Source organism: Trachypithecus francoisi, unplaced genomic scaffold (genome assembly GCF_009764315.1).
Source record: "Trachypithecus francoisi isolate TF-2019V2 unplaced genomic scaffold, Tfra_2.0 Contig01461, whole genome shotgun sequence".
NCBI lineage: Eukaryota > Metazoa > Chordata > Mammalia > Primates > Cercopithecidae > Trachypithecus > Trachypithecus francoisi.
Genome location: NW_022681433.1, coordinates 13,940,190 through 13,962,851, shown reverse-complemented (window position 1 = coordinate 13,962,851; position 22,662 = coordinate 13,940,190). Strand labels below are relative to the sequence as shown.

Below are 22,662 nucleotides of genomic sequence, written 5' to 3'. Positions count from 1 at the left end.
TCTGCTTAAATTATCACAAGGCTGATATGAAGATGTCAGCCAGGCTGAGTTCTTGACTGGAGGCTCTGGAGAATGTTTGTTTTTAAAGTCATTAGGTTGTTGGTAGAATCTAGCTCATCTGCTTGTAGTACTAGAGTTTTTGTTTCCTTGCTGGCTGTCAGTCAGGGACCACGTTCAGCTCATAGGGCCACCTTCAGCTCATAGGGCCACGTTCAGCTCATAGGGCCACCCACATGCCTTTCTATGTGCCCCCGTTTATCTTCAAAGCAGTAATAGTGTGTTGAATCCTTCTCAGACTTCAATTATCTCTGATATGCAGCTCTATGACCAGCTGGAGAAAACTCTGCTTTTAGTAGACTTACTTGATTAGGCCAGGCTCACCCAAGATAATCTTCCTCTTAATACGTAATATAATACAGTCATGAGAGTGGTGTCTCTTCGTGTGCATGGTTGTTATGCAGTTGTTTTCGTCCACTTGGGCTGCTATAACAAATACCATAGATTGGGTGACTTAAACAGTAGAATTTTTTTCTCATGATTCTGGAGGCTGAGAAATCCAAGAGCAAGGTGCTGACTGATTTGTTTCTGGTGAGGGTCCTCTTCTTTGTTTGCAGATGAATATATTCTTGCCATAGCCTTACATGTGGGAGAGACAGATTATTGCTCTCATATTTCTTCTTATAAGAGCACTAATCCCATTCATGAGGGCCCCACTCTCAGGACCTAATCACCTCTTAGGCCCCACTTACAGATGTCATCACACTGGGAAATAGGGCTTCCATATATAACTCTTGAGAGCACACAGTCAGTCAGTTCATAGCAGCAGAGTGTGTACATGAAAAGGCAGTCACTGGAGGCAAGTGACTAGGGTCTTGCCACCACAGGTGGATTTCGAGTCCTAAAGAATGGCAACTTGGAAATGCTACATAACCATGGTGGAGCTGGGAGGGACAGTTTTTCTTTTTCCAGGATCTTCATTTCTTTTTGATGATGATGATGCTTTTTTCAGATTACTGAATATCAGAGAAAATCAACTGAAATGGTTAGTGCCTCCATCAGGCCTTTGGGCCTTCAAATGACATCTGGCCTAGGAGAAGCTTTCTGGGTGGCTCATTTAAGGAGAGTTTCTCTCCCCTTCTGGACTGTAAATTGAATCATGGCAGGAACTGTCTTTTCTGTCATTTCTCCCATCCCCAAAACAAAACAAGCCAGAATAACAAACATCCCCTGACCCTCATATTTCTGACACATTTTTCTCCCCATCTGGACACCCAGTCTTGAGAAAAAATTGTTTATATTCCCCATCCCGGTCCCCATGCTTATAAATGACTCTACCTGCTACCATCTAGACACCCCACTATTCTACTATAAAGGCCACTACTGATTTCTTGGTTAGTAAGGTATTTTGCTTTGTTTTGTTTTTGAGACAGGGTCTCACTCTGTCACCTAGGCTAGAGTGCAGTGCATGTCAGCTCCCTTCAGCCTTGACCTCCCCAGCTCGAGCAATCATCCCCTCCCAGCCTTCCAAGCAGCTGGGACTATAGGCATGTACCACCATACCTGGCTAATTTTGGTTTTGTTTTGTTTTTGTAGAGATGAGGTCTTTCTATGTTGCCCAGGCTGGTCTCAAACACCTGAGCTCAAGCCATTCTCCTGCCTTGGCCTCTCAAAGTGCTGGGATTACAGGCATGAGTGAGCCACTGTGCCTGGCCTTAGTAATTCTTAATAGATATATCCTGTTCCTTAGCACTGGCATTTGATGTTATTGATGACTCCTTTCTTTCTGAAACTTGTTCCTTCCTTTGCTGCTTTGAACAATCCCATCTGCCTGTTCCCTTCTTGTATGCATCTGCAAGTGTTGGTTCTTAGTTGCCTTCACTAGAAACGCTTCCCCTGCATTTTATAAATCTTGCCAGGTGATAGTGGCAGAAAATAGACTGAACTGAGTTTAATCCTGATTTGGTGAATCGTGTGTGACCTTGCGGAAATTATACAACTTCTTTCTCAGTTTCTTCTTCTGTGAAATGGAAATTTTACCCATGCTGCAGGGTTATGGTGAAGGTGAGTGATGATGCATGTAAAGCACCAACATGTCAGAGCTGTCAGTCTTCTGTAGCTCCAGCCTTCCTGATAGCAGAGACCGTATTTTAAAGATAGGAAATTCTCATGCAATTGTTTTGACGCCGGCCTTTTGATCAAATGGCAGCCAAATATCCCCGTGTCCAAATGGGCCTATCAAAATATCCTTATTGAGTGGTTTTAATAGTTAAACTGTAATTCACATGCCATACAATTTACCCTTTTCAAGTGTACATTTCAGTGATCCCTGGCAACCACTAGTCTCATTTTTTGTTTTATGGGTTTAATCTACTCTGGAAGTTTTGTATAAATGGAATCCTATGCTTTGAGACTTTTTGTGTCTGTTTCTTTCACTTAGTGATGTTCTTAACATTCATCCATGAATCAATATTTTATTTCTTTTGATGGCTGAATAATATTCTATTGTATGGATATAAAACAATTTGTTTATCCATGCATTAGTTGGTCGGCATTTTGGTCGTTTCCACTTTTTGCCTACTATCGTTAATGCTGCTATGAAAATTTGTGCCACGAATCTTTTCTTATGCAGTATCTAATTTACTCTTCATTCCTTTCAGTGTATTTTTCATCTCAGACATTGGAATTTTTTTCTCTACAGTTCTTATTTAGGTCTTTTTTGTCTTCCTTGTCTTACTTGACATGTTAAGTTACTCCTCCAGCTTCTAAACATATGAAATATATTTACAACAACTCTTTAACTGTCCCTGTCTAGTAATTCTGTTATCTGTGTCATCTTTTGGTCAATTTCAATTGGTTGCATCTTCTCATTATGGGTGGTATAACCCTGCTTGTTTGCATGCCAGGGGATGTTTTCTAGATGACAGGCATTGTGAATTTTTCTTTATGAGTATTGGATGTATTTTTATTGCCATAGTATTTTTTTTTTAGACAGGGTATCACTCTGTTGCCCATCGCGGCAGTGGTAAGATAATGGCTCACTGCAGCCTCAACTTTCCTGGCTCGACCGATCCTCCCACATCAGTCTCCCAGGTAACTAGGACTATAGGCACGCACCACCACACTTGGCTAATTTTTTAAGGATTTTGTACAGACAAGGTCTTACTATATTGCCGAGGATGATCAACCCTGGCTTAAGCAATCTTCCTGCCTCAGCCTCCCAAAGTGCTGGGATTACAGATGCACACCACTGCACGCAGCTGATTTTTATATGTTTTATAGAGGTTGGTCTTGCTGTGTTGCCCAGAGTGGTCCCTAACTCCTGGGCTCAAGCAATCCACTCGCCTAAGCCTCCCAAAGTGCTGGGATTACAGGCATGAGCCACCATGCCTAGCCCCCATAGTATTCTTAAGTTTTTTTCTGGAGTGAAGTTATGTCACTCGGAAGGAGTCTGATCATTCTGGGTTTTGCTTTTCAGCCTTATTAGGCAGGTACTGATCAGCAGTTCTTCCCGGCCAATTTTTCTACACTACTGAGCAAAACCTGTCTGAGTGCTTTACCTGATGCCCCATGAAGTGTGAGGTGTTCCACGCTGGCTGCTGGGAACAGGAACGATTTGTGGCCTTTGGTGGACTCTAAGTATTGTCCCACTAATCCTTGGCAGAGTTCTGTCCCCAACCTGAGATCCTCTCTCCACAGGCAGGCATGCACTGATCAGAACCTGGCTGAAAATTCGAGGTCACTCCTCAGATCCTCAGAATTCTCTCGGTGGAGCTCAGTCCTCTCTGGTACTCTACTTTGTAGGCTCTAACTCCTGACCTCCCTGAGCCCCCAGATCCACTTTCTCAACTCAGAGAAACCTCCGGGCTCCACCTGAGTGCCCCGATTCCCCGCACCACAGTTCGAAAAGTCACATGGGTAATGAGCTTCAGCAACTGTAGGTTCACCTTGTTTGTTTTCTGACTCTCAGGGATCACTGTGCTTCATTGCCTAAAGTTTGATGTCTTGAAAACCATTGTCTTGTATATTTGGGGCTTTTTTTTTTTTTTTTTTTTTTTTGCTGGTTTCAAATGAGAGGGTAAGTCTGATCCCACTTACTTCATCTTGGCCAGAAGTAACTATATTGGAATATAAAAATTTGGCAATTGTCGTAACGCCATTAAACCACTATTTTTTACCTTTGGAGAAAAAAGGGATTCAGATTTACCTCGATAAATAGCACCTGTACTTCTGGTAAATAACAATAAGTTTCCTAAAGTTGAAAATATTGTATGCCACGTTTTGTCTTGTCTAGAGAGTGGGTTATATGAACAAAGTGTTTATTGTTGGATCTGGAAACCCTGATTGTAGCTTTGTGTTTTTTCGGTTCTTCTGTACGTCAAAACATGAAAGAATCTGCTCCTACCTTGGGAGCACCTTGCTCCTACAGGGCGTACTTATGGGATGGCCCGGTGCTACCCAAATTTGTAATTCCTGCCCCCATCTGTACTTAGGAGCAGCTGGAAGGAAATCCCCACCCACACGCCATCTGCTCAGCCTCTCCCCACCACCAGCTCACCCCAGCCAAGCCATTGCTAGTACTAAGTAGGAAAATAGTGGGCCACTGGGCAGCGTTTTCTGAAATAAATTTAGATTGGTTTAATACAAATAAAGCCTGTCCAAGTCCACAAAGAAATCAGTGCATGGGCTCCCTAGGGTGTCCTGCTCTCTGTTATGATGCTGACCAAACCCATGAAGTGCTTTGTCTTCAAGTGGGAAGCTATCAAAGTTCTGTCCTATACTTATTTGCCTTCTTGTCTATGGTGTGAAGGTCATGGGCCATCTCTGATGTTATAAATATGCAGGTTCCCATGCGGCACTGTGTGTTATTGTGTCAGTTAAGCTTTCCAGCTTTAAAATTAAACCAAGTTTTTTCATCCATTACAATCCTCTGGATAGGGACTGGATGACTGCCGATAAATTTTTAATATTTTCTTTCCATTTTCAAAGGCCGTGTCCTCTCCAGTGCTCAGCGTTTGCACGCAATGCCTAGCCTTTGCACGCGAACTGTTCGCATCCACCTTTGTGCTGTAGAAGGTCACCTCAGTGGCAGCTGGAGGCCTCACAGTTACCAGCTGCCACTGAGATTAGCATGGATTCTATCTTCTCCTGACCAGAGTTATGTAGCCAGTAGGATGGCTACAAAGAAATTACGATTGGGGTAAAATTTAGATGGCAGGAGGGTGTTCTAGATTTAGAGTATGCGCCCAAACCAGGGAGATCTGTTAGAGATGTTGTAGAGTGGTTCAGCAATGTGCTTAATTGGTAAGAGCCCTGGGCAAGGCAGTCAGAAGACCAAGAGCCAGGCCTGGCCAGGCCCCTACATTACAATGGATTGCCTGAGGGCAAGGACTGGGCTTTACTTCTTTTCATTTCCTGCTGTGCCTTGCAGAGTCTCATTCACAGAGTAAGTGCTGAATAGAAGGTGTCAAATGGTTTTGTCGCCAAAAACCACATGACATGAAGCATGCATGTGAAGTCAGCTTTGTGTGTAGGTCATGGCAAAACACTAATCTAGATATTTCTGCTTGTATATTTCACACAGAAAAGGAACTACATTGGAGTTAAGGCTCATTAACAGTTGGGTAGTGTACTAGGGCCAGTGAGTAAAAAATTGGCAATTCTACTCTATTTTCCCTGCATTTAAAGATTCTGAATCCATTGGTAAGCCCTGTGTTGAAGGCCTCTGTTCACTAATATCCATTTCCTAGTTCAGCTGGGTGGAAATCAGGCATTGTAGGAGACCAGAGTGTTACTTCTTTGGAAAGCGTGTAAGTAGATTCTGGCTGCCTGCAGTGAGGTCAGTGGCATGCTTGCCTGCTTTTCTGCTTTGAACCTTAGACCACCCCAGAAGCAATAGAAGTACTGCAAGGAGCAGGGAAGGAGGTGATAACAAAACACTCCTACATCTAAAAGTGTCGTGGGGGAACATGACATGCCCCTCCTTTAACGCCTGCACGGTGGCTCTTCCTGAGAAATATGATGGGGAAGAGGTCAGGAGTGGGTCACCACCACACCAACACCACTTCTCATCCCAGGCCCACCATGTGCCCTGTGAGCTGCCTGTAACCACCACCCTCCAGAAGCTGGCCATCTAATTATCCCACACAGCTGGTGCTTCCTAAGCAGATGTGCATTCTAGCTTCACTGTGTGCTGGCTCTTGAGAGAGAAATGAGAAGCAAACACCTGTTCTGAAACAGCTGAAGCTGGCTGTGTTGGTGATCTTCATTCATCAGAAGCTGTCCATCCCCAAGGTGCCAGTGAGCCTGAGCTGCGATCTCTATACACCACCTTGGGGACCGTCTGACATGTGGGTGGACAGGAAAGGAGGTGACGGACAGTACTTCAAGGAATCAGCTATAGAAGTAGTAACAAAGATCGACAGCACGAGAGAGAATACTGTTTTTAGCAAAGGCAAAAGACTGCCAGTGACAGTACGCCAGTGACAGTACAATGATTATTAGTCCTAGGCAAAGTCACGCGGGATATGTTTAGAGAATGGCAGGACCCTTTTCAACTTAAAGCAATAGAGAACTCTACAATCAACTTTGTTTCTCAGCTTTTCCTTCCTAAAGTCTGAGGTGCCGGAGCCTTGATCTGTGCTCTGACAGTGATTGAGTGCCACCCGTCCTGAACCAGGACTGGTTTCACAAGGTAGTTTGGTGTCACAGAGCCGCCAAACTTTCACTTGGTGTGTTGATCCCAAAAGTTGGCGTTGTCAGGGGAGCCTCTTTCTTAGCTCAGAACACGAGTTGTTCGCTGGCCCCAGAAGAAGAGGTGAGCTTTTTGCACTATTGTTCAGTAGAACACTGGAATTTTGAATAGGTGAGTAAAAGCAATATAATAATGACACCAATATCAAAGTAAGTGCCAAGAATAGAATTTCACTGAATCCTTTTATATTGTGCATTTACCATTGAGTATAATTTCTAACATCATGATGATCATATTATTAAAGGTGGTCGTTCTTAGGAGCTATCCTACCCAGAAATAAATCTAACATCCAAAAATACATGACAGTGTGAGCGCCTGCTAACGTCCACAAGCTCAGAGGTGACTCTCTGTACCATAGGTTACAATTAGTTCTAATTCACTGAGCTGGAAATTGTTTTATTATTTCCTTTAGATTTCTAAAAGAAGTGCCTTCTATTGTAACAGTGTCAGGCACCTGGTACCTCAACAAATTAATTAAAGCACTGAAGTGTTTTATAAAATCACCAGCCACAGCAATAAAATGGAAAACAGCAATTGTGGGGGGAAAAAATCTATCTTTGGTCTTAAGCTGTGTCTTAGAGTTTAATACAGGCAATAAAATCTCTCACCTTTTCTTGATGATGTTTAGTTGGTAGTCATATTTGTTTTGTTTTCAGCATTGAGAATGTTGAGATAAAGGGCATATTCAGGTTGATTTGCCTACAACAAGCAAGTGAGTTTTCTGGAATATTATGTACTCTGCTATCATAAAGACAGTTTCGATGAAGCAGTGATTTCACATTCTGCTATTAAGTCAGAATAATTTAAGATATGCCATATGTGAGGTTACATGGCAATCTCTGATGACTTTTTGAGAGGAGAAGGAATTAATTAGAATTAGCATGGTTACCCTTAAATTAACCACTAGAAGCATTTAGATCAATTAACCACTTTCCCCTTAAAAGATGAGGCCACTTGCACATTCACAAACCCATTACTCTACGTTGTCTGCGTCCACCAGGTGCTGAAGGGGCTACCATTTTCTGATCTGTTTTATATGTTGCTCCCTGGTGTCTTGGAGAGGAAAAAAGAGGAGGAAGAAAACATTTGAAATATGCGTGGATTTATGATGGTGCTGGTCAGTGTCTGTGTCATGTCCTCTAGGAGTGTGATCTACTAGAGCGAAGGAAAGAACGTGCCTTTGAGATGTAAGCCCATTGTCAATGGCAGGGGTTCTCTGACTGCCTGCGGGTCCCGGGTCTGTCTGCACCTCCCACAGAGGGACCAGAGGAAGGCGCCTGCCCACCCACGGGTCTTGGGCCATGGTAGAGTGCTTTCCTCTGTGCTATTTTGGGGGACCTTGCCTTTTCTTTTTTTGAGCTTCAACCTAAAAATCACCACTCCTTTACCCCCAAAACCCTGTCCTCAACCCCAGGCAGAGCTGCTTGCCCCTTCTTCTGTGGCCCTACAGCCCCTCACACTCACCTGGCCGGAGCCAAGTCACAGAAGGCTTTGCAGGCCGTGGTGAGGTGTGTGGACTTTCTTTTTACTGCGAGAGAAAGTGAGCAGAGGGGTCCACACGGGTCATGACCTGCCTCACGTGTGAAAAGGTTATTCTGGCTGTGGCGTAGTGAAGGAAGAGAGGACGCAGGGCTTCCTATCAGAGAGTGAGAGGGGATGATGGCTCAAACTGCACCTTTAGCCACGGAGGAGGCATCAAGTCACATTGGAGGGATGTGTTGCAGGAAACCTCACAAGACATTGGTCCTGTAGGAATTTAAAGTCGGAAGTTGCTAGAGCAGAGGTGGCCAGGGCTGTGACTTGGACTTGACATTGAAGAAAAGGGTCACTAGAGTAGCCTCTAAGGCGAAGAAAGGGGCATCAAGGTGTTATTCTCTGGTGCCCAATTAAAAGGTTGCTAGATGATTATAAGTCTGACTTCTATCTGGATTGACTGATTGATTTCCCATTAGACATTTTCAAAGAGCAATCTCCTTTAAGAAAAAAAAAAAAAAAGCTTCTTTATCCAAGCAAGCCTAGAAGTGTCGGAAGCTGGAAGGAATTTGGCGATTTTGTCTATTATCCTTTTTCCAAGCATGAAACCTTGCACTTAGAACCACATTAATGGAACAATAATTTTGGTCCCTGTCTGTTTTTTCTTTTCAATCCTTAAAGATGACAAACCGTGGACAATTTCTTCTCTCACTTGAAGAACTCCTTTGTCATAAGAAACCATTGTCACCTGTGTGCTGTGTGTTTTTTCACAGGTGACTGGAGTTTGGTTTTCTTTCTCACAGGATACCCAAAGCAGAGGACTGCGGCAGCTCGAAATGGGTTTCCGCCCAAGCTGGACCCGCAGGCCCGTGAGGCTGAGCGGCAGCTGGTGCAGCGGCTGAAGGAGCGGTGTGAGCGGCAGACCAGACAGCTGGGCGTCGTGCAAGGGGAGCTGAAGAGGGCCGTCTGCAGCTTTGATGCACTTGCCGTGGCCACGCAGCATTTCTTTAGAAAGGTGAGGCCCCATTTCATGAAGGTCCAAGGGCATTTTGGTTGGGGGAGAGGGTGGTGATAGTAACAGTTCTTTGTGTGTGTTGCTGTTTTGGGTTTGAGTTTTGATCAGAGTGGAGTTTGGATTTTCGGGAGTTCAGGCAGAATCTCCTGAGGTGTCCCATCATCTTTGGGGAGCCACATTTATCCTTAGGTGTGAAAGAAATATGTCTGGGAAGAATCATTAATAATCTTCATTCCGAAAGAGGAAATTATGTAAAAAATGAAAGGAAAGGATGTACAGGAACGTTTTTGCAGGTGAGATCTTTGCAGCAAATGGAGCATGTGGTTGTTTGCATTTTCGAAGGGAGAGGTCACTTTCCGACATTTCTGCTCACATCACATCAAAGGGAGACAGGCCACAGTCCCGTCCACCTCGGCTGTTGGTGGACAATGGAACGTGCATGGCCTGGGACTCAGGGCCATGGCCCCAATTCCCAGAGCAGCATGGGGAGAGGTTCGGATTCTCCCTGTACCCTCCATTTTTCTGAAAATGCAGGGAATTTGGTTTCTCCTCTGCAAATGTCTGGATCTGTGTGTGTATACTGAATCTGTTACTAACCATGGAGCAGTTAAACTTCCCAGCCTTTCCCCGGGGGACAGAGGTGGGAGCCTAGTGTCCCACTGCATTTGTGCTCCACCTTGAAGTCACCAAGGTGTCCTTGGGGGAGAAAAAGCATAAACATTATAAATGCACATTTTTGGCCGGGCGCGGTGGCTCAAGCCTGTAATCCCAGCACTTTGGGAGGCCGAGACGGGCGGATCACGAGGTCAGGAGATCGAGACCATCCTGGCTAACACGGTGAAACCCCGTCTCTACTAAAAATACAAAAACTAGCCGGGCGAGGTGGCAGGCGCCTGTAGTCCCAGCTACTCGGGAGGCTGAGGCAGGAGAATGGCGTAAACCCGGGAGGCGGAGCTTGCGGTGAGCTGAGATCCGGCCACTGCACTCCAGTCCGGGCGACAAAGCGAGACTCCGCCTCAAAAAAAATAAAATAAAATAAATGCACATTTTTGAGATTCATGTGTGGACCTCCTGGTATCTATACATGGGGGGAAGTAAAAGTGCTGTATAAATGCTCTCCAAATGAGAAAGTGAATTAATGAAATATCTGGCCAATTTCAAAAGAAAAGCGGAAGAATGTGAAGTGACTCCATGTCCCCCGGCAGCTTCCTTTTTGGCCTTTTATGGCATCCTTCATCTTCCGCTCTACTCCAGTATAGAAGCCTGAGCTGCTGTTTTTTTGTTGTTGTTATTTTTGTTTGTTTAAGGCTTTCAACAGAAAGAGCCATTTATCAGTCTGTTGTGGTAATAAATGACAAGATGAATAGGCAACCCTGAAATTTCCATTTTACCAATAGTTTCAGCCTCCTCCCCAACCAGAATTTTAACCCCAGCAGAAAATGGCCAATGTGAATTTCACGCCTTCCTTTCTGGTCTAGTCGTGATGCATGATGTGATCTGGTAAGTGTATATAAAGTGGCTGAAGACTCACCCCTGTAAGAAAGTTACAAGCACATCTTCAAGGAGCCCAGGGGCCTGACTGGGCATGGCCAAGATGAGCATTTTTGCAGTTAGGGAAGGTGCTTCGTCGTATTTCCCACTGACTGTCAGGTTGTGCCTAAAGAGGAAAACAGGGCTGTTCCTTGAAGTTCAGTGATCCTGTTGATATAGTTTATATCGCCGTGCTGCCTGCTGTGGGACTCCACCTTTCAGACGTCATCCAAAGAGTCAGGTTGGACAAAGCAATAGATATTGATATAACATATTGATAATATGTTCCATGTTCTAGAAGTTGGAGCTTTTATTAGGCCCCACTTTGGGGATCATGGCAGGCGAGAGAGTAACTGTGCCAGAATTAGGGGTCCCTGTAGTTATGCATTTCCGTGTTCCAGGAAAGTTCCTTGTTGGCCTGCAGACCATGGGTTTTACTTCTTTGCGGCACGCACGTGGCTCTCAAACCAGAGACCAACAGCGGCTGGCAGGTGATTTGCAGGCGTCTCCACTGGACCTCCCTGCTACTACAGCTGCACTTGGCATGACATTTGAGCAAGAGGGATGGTGGACATGAATTTCCTTTTCTTTTCAGTAAATCACAACCAGTAACTCCAAATGAGCTTCAAAAATGACCGTGGCCTTTCACCTCCCACACAATGTATTTTTTTCCCTATCTTTCTGATCTCTACGCTCGCTCTCTCGCCAGATAAATGCCAGAAGAAAAAACGGAAGGTAAAATGTTTTTTTAAAAAAATTAAAGTCCTAATTGAACATAATCAGCATCTTTTATGCAGGCCATCATGCATGCCATGTAGTTTAAGGTGATGGATTTGAGAATTTGCTAGTAATACCCAATTAGACCAGGAGGTGTGACGTGGGGTGGAGAATCTGGGAAAATAGAGGCAAAGCAGCCTTGGAACCTTCAACAATGGAGCCCTCTGAAGTTACCAGGTCAGGAGAACCCAAGGTACCCCATGTCACACTGGTGGGAAATCCATGCACTAGTATTGTGAATGAGATATGGTCTGAGTCGAGCATGCCAGCTTTGAGGAAGTATGACCTGTATAGCCTGAAAATGCATGATCTCTTTGCTGTACTGGTTAGAAGGCCCTGCCAGAATTCCATCCTGTAAGGAATGCACGTGTATCTTTTGTACACTGTAGCATATTCATCTGCAGAGCATGCTCTGGTGGAGAGAGGACACAGTGCTAACCCAGAGTCAGTTCCATCTCTGCCCTGATCCAGTGGGGAGACCTTGAGCAAGTTCCTGCCCCTCTGTGCACTTCGTCATCATCACTGTAGGAATAACATCCCTGTCCTTGCTCTCTTTCCCCCTGGCTGACTCATTAACTTTGAATCTCAGTTTTCTCCACTTAAAATAGAATTCATAATAATTCTTCACGAAGTCATTGTGAGAATGTAGTGAATTAATGTGCAAAGATGCTTTATAGAGATGAGTCTCACTATGTTTCCTAGGCTGGTCTCAAACTCTTGTCCTCAAGGGATCCTCCTGCCTCAGCCTCCTAAAGCACTGGGATGACAGGCATGAGCCACCATGCCCAGCTGGCAAAGGCACTTTTTTGACAAATATTCCATCAGACATTCTTTTCTGAGTGCAAAGATATCTGTCAGGATCTACCTCAAGGATTTTACTCTCAAGTGGGAGAAGGTGAAAACACAGTCAAAGCTCCTGAAGAGCTTGGCCTGGAATGTACTTTACAAATAATTTTAAAAAATAATTTTTAGTGGCCAGGCTCGACCAGCCTGGCCAACATGGTGAAACCCCGTCTCCACCAAAAATAAAAAAAAAATTTAAAAAATTAGCCGAATGTGGTGGCACGTGCCTTTGATCCCAACTACTTGGGAGGCTGAGGCAGGAGTATTGTTTGAACCCAGGAGGCAGAGGTTGAGGTGAGCCAAGATTGCACCACTGCACTCCAGCCTTGGTGACAGAGGGAGACTCCATCTCAAAATACATTTTTTAAAAATAAAAATGAAAATAATTTTCTAATATAGCTCTTCAGTTACTGCTATATATTTTTACCTGAATGTGCTGATGCTGTTAATTTAAATAAATGTTGGAAGTAAGCCTCACCACTAGAGAAAAAGAATTAGAAGCCCAGATAAGAATCTCCCTTCTCTGCCCCATGCTTTATAGCTCCTGGCAGAGTAGCTGTGAAAGTTGTCAGCCCTAACACAGCCTCAGCCCGGCGTCTGGGGATTCTAAGATGCCACACTTAGGTGCCAACAGCAGCCTCACACTTGCGCTGGTTGCAGGCAGCTGTGCCCCTGCAGCAAGGCATGTTCCTCACCAAAGGCCAAACAGATCTGCTAAATCTGTGCTCCCAGACCCCCAGGTGGTATAGTAATGAGTGTGACTCTCAGGGACTCGCGCTTCTCAGGGTCGGGTTGAATGGCGTGGTGGTGCTCTTGCTGTGTGGTTCCCCGGAATGCTACTCTTTAGCATCCCCTGGTGGCTCATCCATGAAACAATCCACAGGATGGTCCTCACCCTGCAGCAACATCCCTGCAGGAGTTTTATATACATTACCTTTGAGGGTACATGGATTTTCATGTTACTTTTAATCAGATTTATTATATTTGTTCAGTATTTTTCATATCTCTTCTTGTCTTCTTTTGTTAACTTTATGAATGTGATCGTAGATTACGGTTTTGAATTTTTTTACGTGTTATTAAATAGTTTAGGCATAAAAGACCTGAAAATGAATGTCAAGCATTTTTGAACTCTCTAAGCTTACCAAAAAATTAATAATGCACCAATCTCCTTCTTCTCAAAGTGTGTATATATTTTATGGCTTTTATTATTTGACCTTTTATCACAAAAAAAAATTCATATAGAATAGTGGAAAGCATAAAACCCAAATACCCCATAATTCATATTTAACATTTCTTCACATTCTGCCATATGTGCTTTCTCTATGTCTTGTTGTTGTTAGTTAGGAGTATGTCTATTGTTTATGCATTTTGTATATTTGAACTTCAGCCTTTCACCTTTAGTTCACATATATTAGTAGACAATCTTTAGCAACTCTGCCTGTACCCTATGGGGTGGGTAGGTAGGGAGGATTCAAAAAAGAAAGAGGTAGAACTTTAACAATAGAGCTCTTATTTATTGACCATCTCCTATGTCCTGGGCACTTAACAGACGTTATTTTAACCCTCACAACAACCATAGCTGTTGTAGATCTCATCCTCATGTGATACTTGGGGAAACTGAGGCTCGGGGAGTTTGCGTAGTCCTCTGAAGACAATATAATTTGAAAATGATGGAGCCAAGATACAAACACCAGGCCAGGCCACACCCAACACCCATGTTTTTCCACTATGTTATGATGCTATTTCTCCCTCTCCTCACAATCATCAGGGTGCTTTTGATGTATTAAGGGGGGAATGCACAATTGCAAAACAGATGAAACAATAAACTAAAAGCTAAACACACAGAAAATGACGTAATGGTTTAAACTGTTGCCATAAAAAAATGCTATGTGCTCAAGTGGAAGCCTCATCATTGATAATGGGAAGGAGTCTTGGAAGAGCAGGATGGAGAGAGAAGCAGAATGTGGGTTGAGCAAAGAGGAAGGAAAGCATATTGGGACGAGAACATCCAACGCCTGCTGTCTGCAGAGTGCCCCTGCTCCCTGCATATCTTTAAGCCCTTGGTAAATTAGTTAATGGCTTCTGAATAGAGATCTAGTCACTGGGGAACTATTTTTGAAAGTGCAGTGATTGCTCTAGTATGGATTGCAGACTCCTCATAGTGAAGCTGGCCCCAGCTCACCTTGAGTGCTCCATAACACCTGGTTGGTTCGTGCGTCAGGGCAGGGTGTGTGTTAAAGGGGAAGAGAGAAGAGACAGCAGTAGAACCCCTTTGGAAAATAAAGGCTCGCTAGCTTTATCTGTTTAATGCATGCAGATTTTAAATTCAGGGATTCGTCAGAATGAATGTTGCTCTTGAGCTCCTAAAGCAGTAGAGAAGCTGTTACATCCACCAGCCAAAGGACTTCACATTTCAGAGATTTTCCCACTGAGTGGCACTTTCTGGGCAGTAATTATACCTGGTCAGAATTGAAAACAGTAAGCTCTTTGTTGCTTCCTAAATCCAAAACATGGTCATTCAAACATAGTGTTTTGTGCCTCTCCCACTTATAAATGATGCTCTGCGATTACCTTCTCTTCCCTTAATTTTATCGTGAATAACCAAAGGCTTAAAGAAAATGTGAGCACTTAGGGTGGCATTTCTGACAGTTATTCAGCGTATAACACAGTAGAGAGTGCTAGTGAAGTGGTAAATTCAAGGCAAATTAATGGTTCCTATGGTTGCTGTTCTGAAAGAATATTATGTGTCACAAAAATAAGTGCCCCCACAGTGCTTCGCTAAAAGAACCATGAGTGTCTGTATGGTTTCACTTGTAGGACTTCAGCTAAAGGAATTTTTTAGCACAACCCCCAGACATCAAAATATTCCTGATATCAAGGGATAGAATCCCCCAGCTATGCCAAGCAGCTCTTTGAAGTAATAAGAACCCTTGGCCTGTGGTGTCAGTCGTGCAAAACATCATGGTCAGTGGAAAATGAAACTCAAAATAGCAAAGTCTTCTCAACATTCATGGAAGATCCTTGGTACTGAAGCCTGATAAAACTCAACTCTATTGATGATAATATAAATTTCACAATAAGGTGCAATAAGATGAGAATAGATACCTGACCAAGGTGAAAACTAATTGTCCCATTCAGCTCATCTCACTTATGCTTTGTCATCAATGTGCTTTTTTGTTTGGGTTTTGTTGGTGGTGGTAATTAAATGACATTCTTTTTTTTTTTTTTTTTTTTTTTTGAGACGGAGTCTCGCTCTGCCGCCCAGGCTGGAGTGCAGTGGCCGGGTCTCAGCTCACTGCAAGCTCCGCCTCCCGGGTTTACGCCATTCTCCTGCCTCAGCCTCCCAAGCAGCTGGGACTACAGGCGCCCGCCAAGTCGCCCGGCTAGTTTTTTGTATTTTTTAGTAGAGACGGGGTTTCACCATGTTAGCCAGGATGGTCTCGATCTCCTGACCTCGTGATCCACCCGTCTCGGCCTCCCAAAGTGCTGGGATTACAGGCTTGAGCCACCGCGCCCGGCCAAATGACATTCTTTTTTTTTTTTTTTTTTTTTGAGGCGGAGTCTCGCTCTGTCACCCAGCTGGAGTGCAGTGGCGCAATCTCTGCTCACTGCAGCTCCGCCTCCCGGGTTCACGCCATTCTCCTCCTCAGCCTCCCGAGTAGCGGGACTACAGGCGCCCGCCACTTCGCCCGGCTAGTTTTTTTTTTTTTGTATTTTTTAGTAGAGATGGGGTTTCACCATGTTAGCCAGGATGGTCTCGATCTCCTGACCTCGTGATCCGCCCATCTCGGCCTCCCAAAGTACTGGGATTACAGGCTTGAGCCACCGCGCCCGGCCCCAAATGACATTCTTTTGAAGGCAGATAGGTGCCATGGGAGAAGAAAGGTGAATTTCAGCCGCTCCTTTGCAGAAGAGGCCTGAGGCTTTCCCCAGACCCTGGTGGGCAGTTGGTTAAACCTGGTCTGTGGTAAAAGTGTATGCCTTTAAGATATTCTGGGATACAGAATTCAGCATAGCCATCCTGCAGGCCAGAGAGGCCACAGAGCAGATGGGGCATGGAGTATCACCTGGCCATCCCACCCAGCCTTTCTAGACCCATGGCCTCTGGCAGATACCAAAGTCTTCACTTAAATGTCACTGGCAACTTATTAAAATAAATGCTGTAAACTCCCCTCCATCTAAACACAAGTCAAAGGAAAAACAATATTCAAAAATAATGACTCCCTAAAGAGAGGAGATATGATTGTCTCAGCCCCAGAACCTCTTTCCTGTGAGAGATGAGTTTATTAACTTTCCTAGACCTCAGTTTTTCTATAAAATGGAGTTACTAAGGGTCCAGTTTCAAGGACAAGACTAGAATGAAGGGGCTGTCAGGCCCAGGCTCTGTGATTTAATTCAGTGCCTCTGACTCTGTGGGGTGTTCTATTAGTCTGTTTTCATACTACTGGTAAAGACATACTTGAGACTGGGCAATTTACAAAAGAAGGAGGTTTAATGAACTCACAGTTCCATGTGGCTGGGGAGGCCTCACAATCATAGCAGAAGGTGAAAGACACGTCTCCCATGGTGGCAGACAAGAGAAGAGAACTTGTGCAGGGAAACTCCCCTTTATAAAACCATCGGATCTTGTGAGACTTATTCACTGTCACAAGAATGGCATGGGAAAGACCCGCCCCCATGGTTCAGTTACTTCCCACCGGGTCCCTCCCATAACACGTGGGAATTGTGGGAGCTACAACTGAAGATGAGATTTGGGTGGGCACACAGCCAAACCATATCAAGCATTATTTAAATACCAGAAAATCATTGCCTGCTGCTCAGTTGGCAGAGCATGACACTTAAGCACCAGCAAGTGCTCTGCCCTTCCTCAGAGGGTAGGGTATGCCTATTGATCCCTGTGGCCTGCTCTAAGCATACCTGGTATGGGACCATCACAGTTTTGAAAATATAAGTTAGATTATTCTCTTTGGGAAAATCCTTTAAATAACAAACATCTGTGGAGCGTCTGAATCACGAATCTGTTTCTAGCATGTTATTCCCTGGAGACACCACCAAGTGCAAAGAGAGATGGGGAGAGAGATAACCCTCTAGTAGTTGCCTGTTGAGGCTGAGCCTTCTCTTTCGTTCCTTTGGCATTTGGTTTCTAGCAGGAGTTGAGAGACGTAGTGGCTTTTGGAGTGCCTCTTATGTGGGACTAAAACTGGCACCTCATCGCCTGTAGCAGGTTATGATGCGAGCCTCCCTCCCTGGGTCTGCATCCCTCCGCCTCCTCCTCAGTAGACACACACCCTGAATCATCTCCAGTTCCAAACACAGGGAATGGTCCATCCTAGTCATTCTGTCTGTGGTCCATCCACTTGGTAAATGGATGATTTGAAAACCACATCTCAGCCCCTGAGTTCCAATTCTAGGGAAGAGATGCTCACTGAAATCATGGGAGGGCAGAGTGGACTGTGAAGCCTGTCAAGCAGCCAGGGTACCCAGGGCAGGGGCGCCTTGAGAGAGGAGTGTGGCTTGTGAAGTGGGCCAAGGAACACATAGGATCTCAGCAGGCAAAGGTGGAGGAATCGGGCCTTCCGAGGCAGCAGGAAGAACTTGAGGAGAGAGTGGTGCAGTGTGGGGAGAGAGCAGGACCACTCTGTGGAAGATTAAGAGTCTAATTTGCCTAAAGCTTTGGGTGCAGGACTGATGATGGCGGGGAATGAGGCTGAAGAGTTCAGGGACTTGAATCGCAAATAAAAGAGAGGAGGCACTCGCGGAGGCAGGCAGGAGGCCCTGAGTTTTGGACAACAGCTGCGGCGCTGTGCTTTAAGCTGTGTTTAAGGAAGATTAACTCTGTGCCAGGTTTGAGATGGATGGCAGCAAGAAAACCCCATGTAGGGAAAGCATGTAGGAGGCTCTGCCAGTGGAGTAAAAATCCAGACAAGAGGTGAGAAGGGTCGGGGGGACCTGGAGTCCTAGTGGAAAGGAGAGGGCAGATGTAGAGCCTGAGGATCAGGCTGTGAACCTGACAACTGAAAGGGTTCAAGATACGCAGACGATAAAGGATGTGAACCCACTTCACCCCAGCCCCAACAACACCCACACAGAAATCACAGACTGCTGAGAACTTAGGAATTATGTGCATATACAGCTCCGAAATGTTTAAAGGGGCCATGGGTTCCCTTGAAGAAATCTGCTCTGAAACTGTACATTTTATGCATCAGTGAGCCCTCAAGTCCGGGGAAAAATAAAGCAATGCCAGGGGACCTGTACTGTTTCTTTTTTTTCCTCCCAGATTCTACTTCTAACCCATGTATCACCTGTCCCACCTCCTGGGAGTACCCTGTGTCCCACTCATCCTCTCCAGGAATTGCAAGGTGGCTCTGAATTGCTGCTTCCCTTGCGTTAATTGAGTTAATGCTTACAGTTAGATAGAATAAGTTCTAATGTTTGATAGCATAGTAGGGTGACTGCAGTTAACAACAATATATTGTTACATCTCAAAATAGCCAGAAGAGAAGATTTGAAATGTTTCCAACACAAAGAAATGATAAATGTTTGAGGTGATGAATATCCTAAACTCCCTGATTTGATCATTAAACATTCAATGCATTTATCAAAATATCAAATACACCCCATAAATAGGTACAAATATGTATCCATAAAAAATAATTCAAAAAAATTAACGCGCTTTATGCTTCCTGCCATCCTGCATCCTTCCAGAGCTGGTACAGCCTCCTGTGTTGATTTCCGGGACTCTTTCTGTGTGGTTATGCTGAGATCTCCATGAGGGAGTTAAGCAGAGGTATAGATGTCAGTAGAGAAAAGGGAGGCTCTAGAGAAGCAAGCTCAGGGTGGTTTACGCACAGTGATATAAAAGGGATGAGATTCACAGGAGGGCATATGCAGAGGAGGGAAGCGGACCTGGGACAACATCTTGGGAGATGCCTGTGCGTCCTTCATGGGGCCAGGCGAGGAACAATAGGCCTGGCAAGGAGAGAGAGGAGCTGGTGGGAGGTGTTGCAGGAGAGGGGAGAATCCCATCTCGCAGAAGCCAAATGGAGGGGCATCTCTGACAGGTGAGAGTGATTTACAATACCAGGTACCAGGCAGCGGGAGAAAAGGTCACAGAATGAGGAAGTACCCTGGAGTTTGGCAGTTTGGGAAAAGCATCTGTAAAGAGGTAAGGACACCCAGCTTTTCCTGGTTCCTCTATGATCAAATGGTTTATTTAGTTTATGTAGTTCTGCCTCATCTCAGCCCACTGAGAAGCCAATTCTTCTATCCTGTGAGGAGTGGCAGTGGCACCATCTACAGGACATTGTCTGGAAAGGAAAATCTCTGCCCAGAGAAAACAGCTCATGCCAAGTATTACCTTAAATTCCAGAGAGTTTTACAAAAAGCAAATGCTGCTCTCCTCCCTTTTGCTTCCTAAAGTGTGAGCTACAGCCCTGCCTATGCCACAAACCTGATTGAAACTAGTTTTGAAATTGAAAACACACAGCTCAGCTCCTTTCATTTTTCATTTTATTCCTGACAATCATATTACTAAAACAGCAAGAATAAGATTTATGTCGTACACTGCAAGCAGTTTGCCTATGAGAGAATTCATAAAAGCAATTCCATATGGCACAAACCTAACAATGAAAGTGATCTATACCTGTGATCCAGTCCCTGGAGAGAGTAAAAACTCATCACTTCTGCCCTCCCAGGAAAAGAAAGAAAAACATTTAAAATCCCAAAATAGTGAAACTCTATTACATGACACTATTCTCTTGAGAACAAAGATTTATCATAAGTATTGTGCTGACAAAATAGATATGAGGTGATATTATTTCTCAAATTCTTCTTCAATAATATTTCCCCAATTTTTGTTTCAAAGCACCTCGTTTGATCTTCTCAGCACTGCCAAAAGATAGGCAGGAGAACTCTTAGTATTCCTGTCTTCCAGGTAAAGAAACAGAGGAAGAGAAGTTGTTCCTTGCCAGAGGTCTCATGATCAATAAGCCATAGAATCAAGACTTTGTGCAGATAAGTTCTGGAGGCCTAATGTTCAGCATGGTGTGTTGTATACATGAAATTTGCTAAGAGAGTAGATCTTAAGTGTCCTCAGCGCCCCCCACCCCCTCCACACACACAAGCACAAAAGGTAACTGTGAGGTGATGGATGTGTTAATTAGCTTGATTGTGGTAATCATTTCACAATTTATATGCATATCAAAATAGCACATTGTCCACCTTAAATTTATAGAAATTTTATTCATCAATTGTACCTCAAAAAAGCTGGCAGGCGAAAGACTTCACAAGGATCTCCTACCTCCAGATCTAGTGTGCACCTTCCACTATTCTAGCTTTGATATTCCATTGACAAAGATGGGAAATTGATTGATCACATCTAGCAGCACCAACAGACCAAAACATCAATGCAAAATAGCATCTTGACCTCATGCTGAGATGTCTCACTTCTGACAATGAAGAATAGCATTCAGTGTCTGCAATGATAAGCCAAGCTCCATCGAACAGTTTGACACCATGAGTAAGGGAGCACTAGTACCTTGCTGGTTTCTGGCTGCCCTAAATTACCAGATCTTGGTAACAATTATTATATGTTAAGATTAACTATAAGGTTGGCCAGAAGCTCAACACTACCCTACACCTGGGGACAAACACCCACCCACAGAAGACCATCCACCATGCCCAGATGAAGCCATGAAAGAGATTCAGGTGTTAATAGCAGGTGGCTATTCAGTGAGAGCCACAAGCTTCTATGTTTCCCTCAAAAGTGAAGGCCGATGCTCGTTTTCATACCTAAGATAACCAGAATTATTTTTCTTCCATATATGGACTGGCTTTTTTGCTTCTTCAGATCCATATGTATGTTATCAGCAATAGCAGCTCCTCAGAATGACCATAACCTTTTTTTTTTTTTTTTTTCTTTTGAGACGGAGTCTCGCTCTGTCTCCCAGGCTGGAGTGCAGTGGCTGGATCTCAGCTCACTGCAAGCTCCGCCTCCCGGGTTTAGGGCATTCTCCTGCCTCAGCCTCCCGAGTAGCTGGGACTACAGGCGCCTGCCACCTCGCCTGGCTAGTTTTTTGTATTTTTTAGTAGAGACGGGGTTTCACCGTGTTAGCCAGGATGGTCTCGATCTCCTGACCTCGTGATCCGCCCGTCTCGTCCTCCCAAAGTGCTGGGATTACACGCTTGAGCCACCGAGCCCGGCCGGTCCCTGTTTTTATTACCTCTGTGTACACTTACCATCTGTCCACAAACAGGAGCACAGTTGTGAAAAGTGCACAGAGCAGGGTAACTAAAGGCCCAGCTTTTTGGCTCGAGGACTAACAAGGGGGGCACCCAGGGAACTGGAAAGGATAGCAGATATTGAGGCAAAGGAGGAATGTGGGAAAGTGACCCCTTACATTGTTTCTGAACCCCTGGGCTCACCCCTGAGCTGTATGTGACTCTCATCCTAAAAGCATATACAGACTTTGAGAATTGAACTACAGAGCAAACCATCACCAGAGTGCTAGACTGGCCACTGTGGGAGGCACGTGAGGTATGGATCCTAATAGCACTTCAGGAGCTTTGAAAACGGAGCTAACTTTGGAAGCACAACTTACAGAAGGCTGGATGGAACTGATAACCTGAACTCTACCTCACTGATTGCCTGCTGCTGATTATTCATTAGATTTAAGCAAGGCCCAGAGGAATCTTATAATGTAATATTCAAAATGCTTGGAATGCAATTTAAAACTATTTGGCATACAAAGAATCAGGAAAACCTCAGCTTATATGGGAAAAGCTAATCAACAAACAATAAAACCAGGATGACACAGAAGTTGCATTTATTGACAAAAAGTGTCAAAATTAGCTATTGCAAAATGCTTCAGGAAGTACAAGCAGTTACCCTTGAAATTTTTCAAAGAAGGATGTATCAAAGGAAGAGAAGATACACATAAGAAACAAATGGAAATTTTAGAGCTAAAAAATACAGTAACCAAAATAAGAAACTCACTGGATGGAAATGACAGAGAAAAAAGTCAGTGAACTTTGAAGATAGAGCATAGAAACTGTCCAATCTGAATAACAGAAGGAAAATAATTTTTAAAGAACAGAGCCTCAGGAACCTAACAGACAATTTTAAAAGGGTCTAATATTTTTGTAATAGGAGTTCCAGAGAGAAGAAAGCCACTACTTTGGCGGTTTAATGGCAAAAACCACAATTACTTACTTTTAATGGCAAAAACAGCAATTACTTTTGCACCAACCTACTATATATATACACTGTGAAATA

At 44.3% G+C, this 22,662-nt stretch overlaps 1 protein-coding gene across 1 annotated transcript in view; it reads left to right on the top strand.

The window, feature by feature from the left end:
• Window positions 1-22,662, top strand: part of MTUS2 (microtubule associated scaffold protein 2) — a 459,381-nt gene that overhangs the window by 304,692 nt on the left and 132,027 nt on the right. The window contains 1 exon segment of the mRNA XM_033236324.1: window positions 9,028-9,239. Coding sequence (XP_033092215.1) covers window positions 9,028-9,239 — 212 coding nt within the window.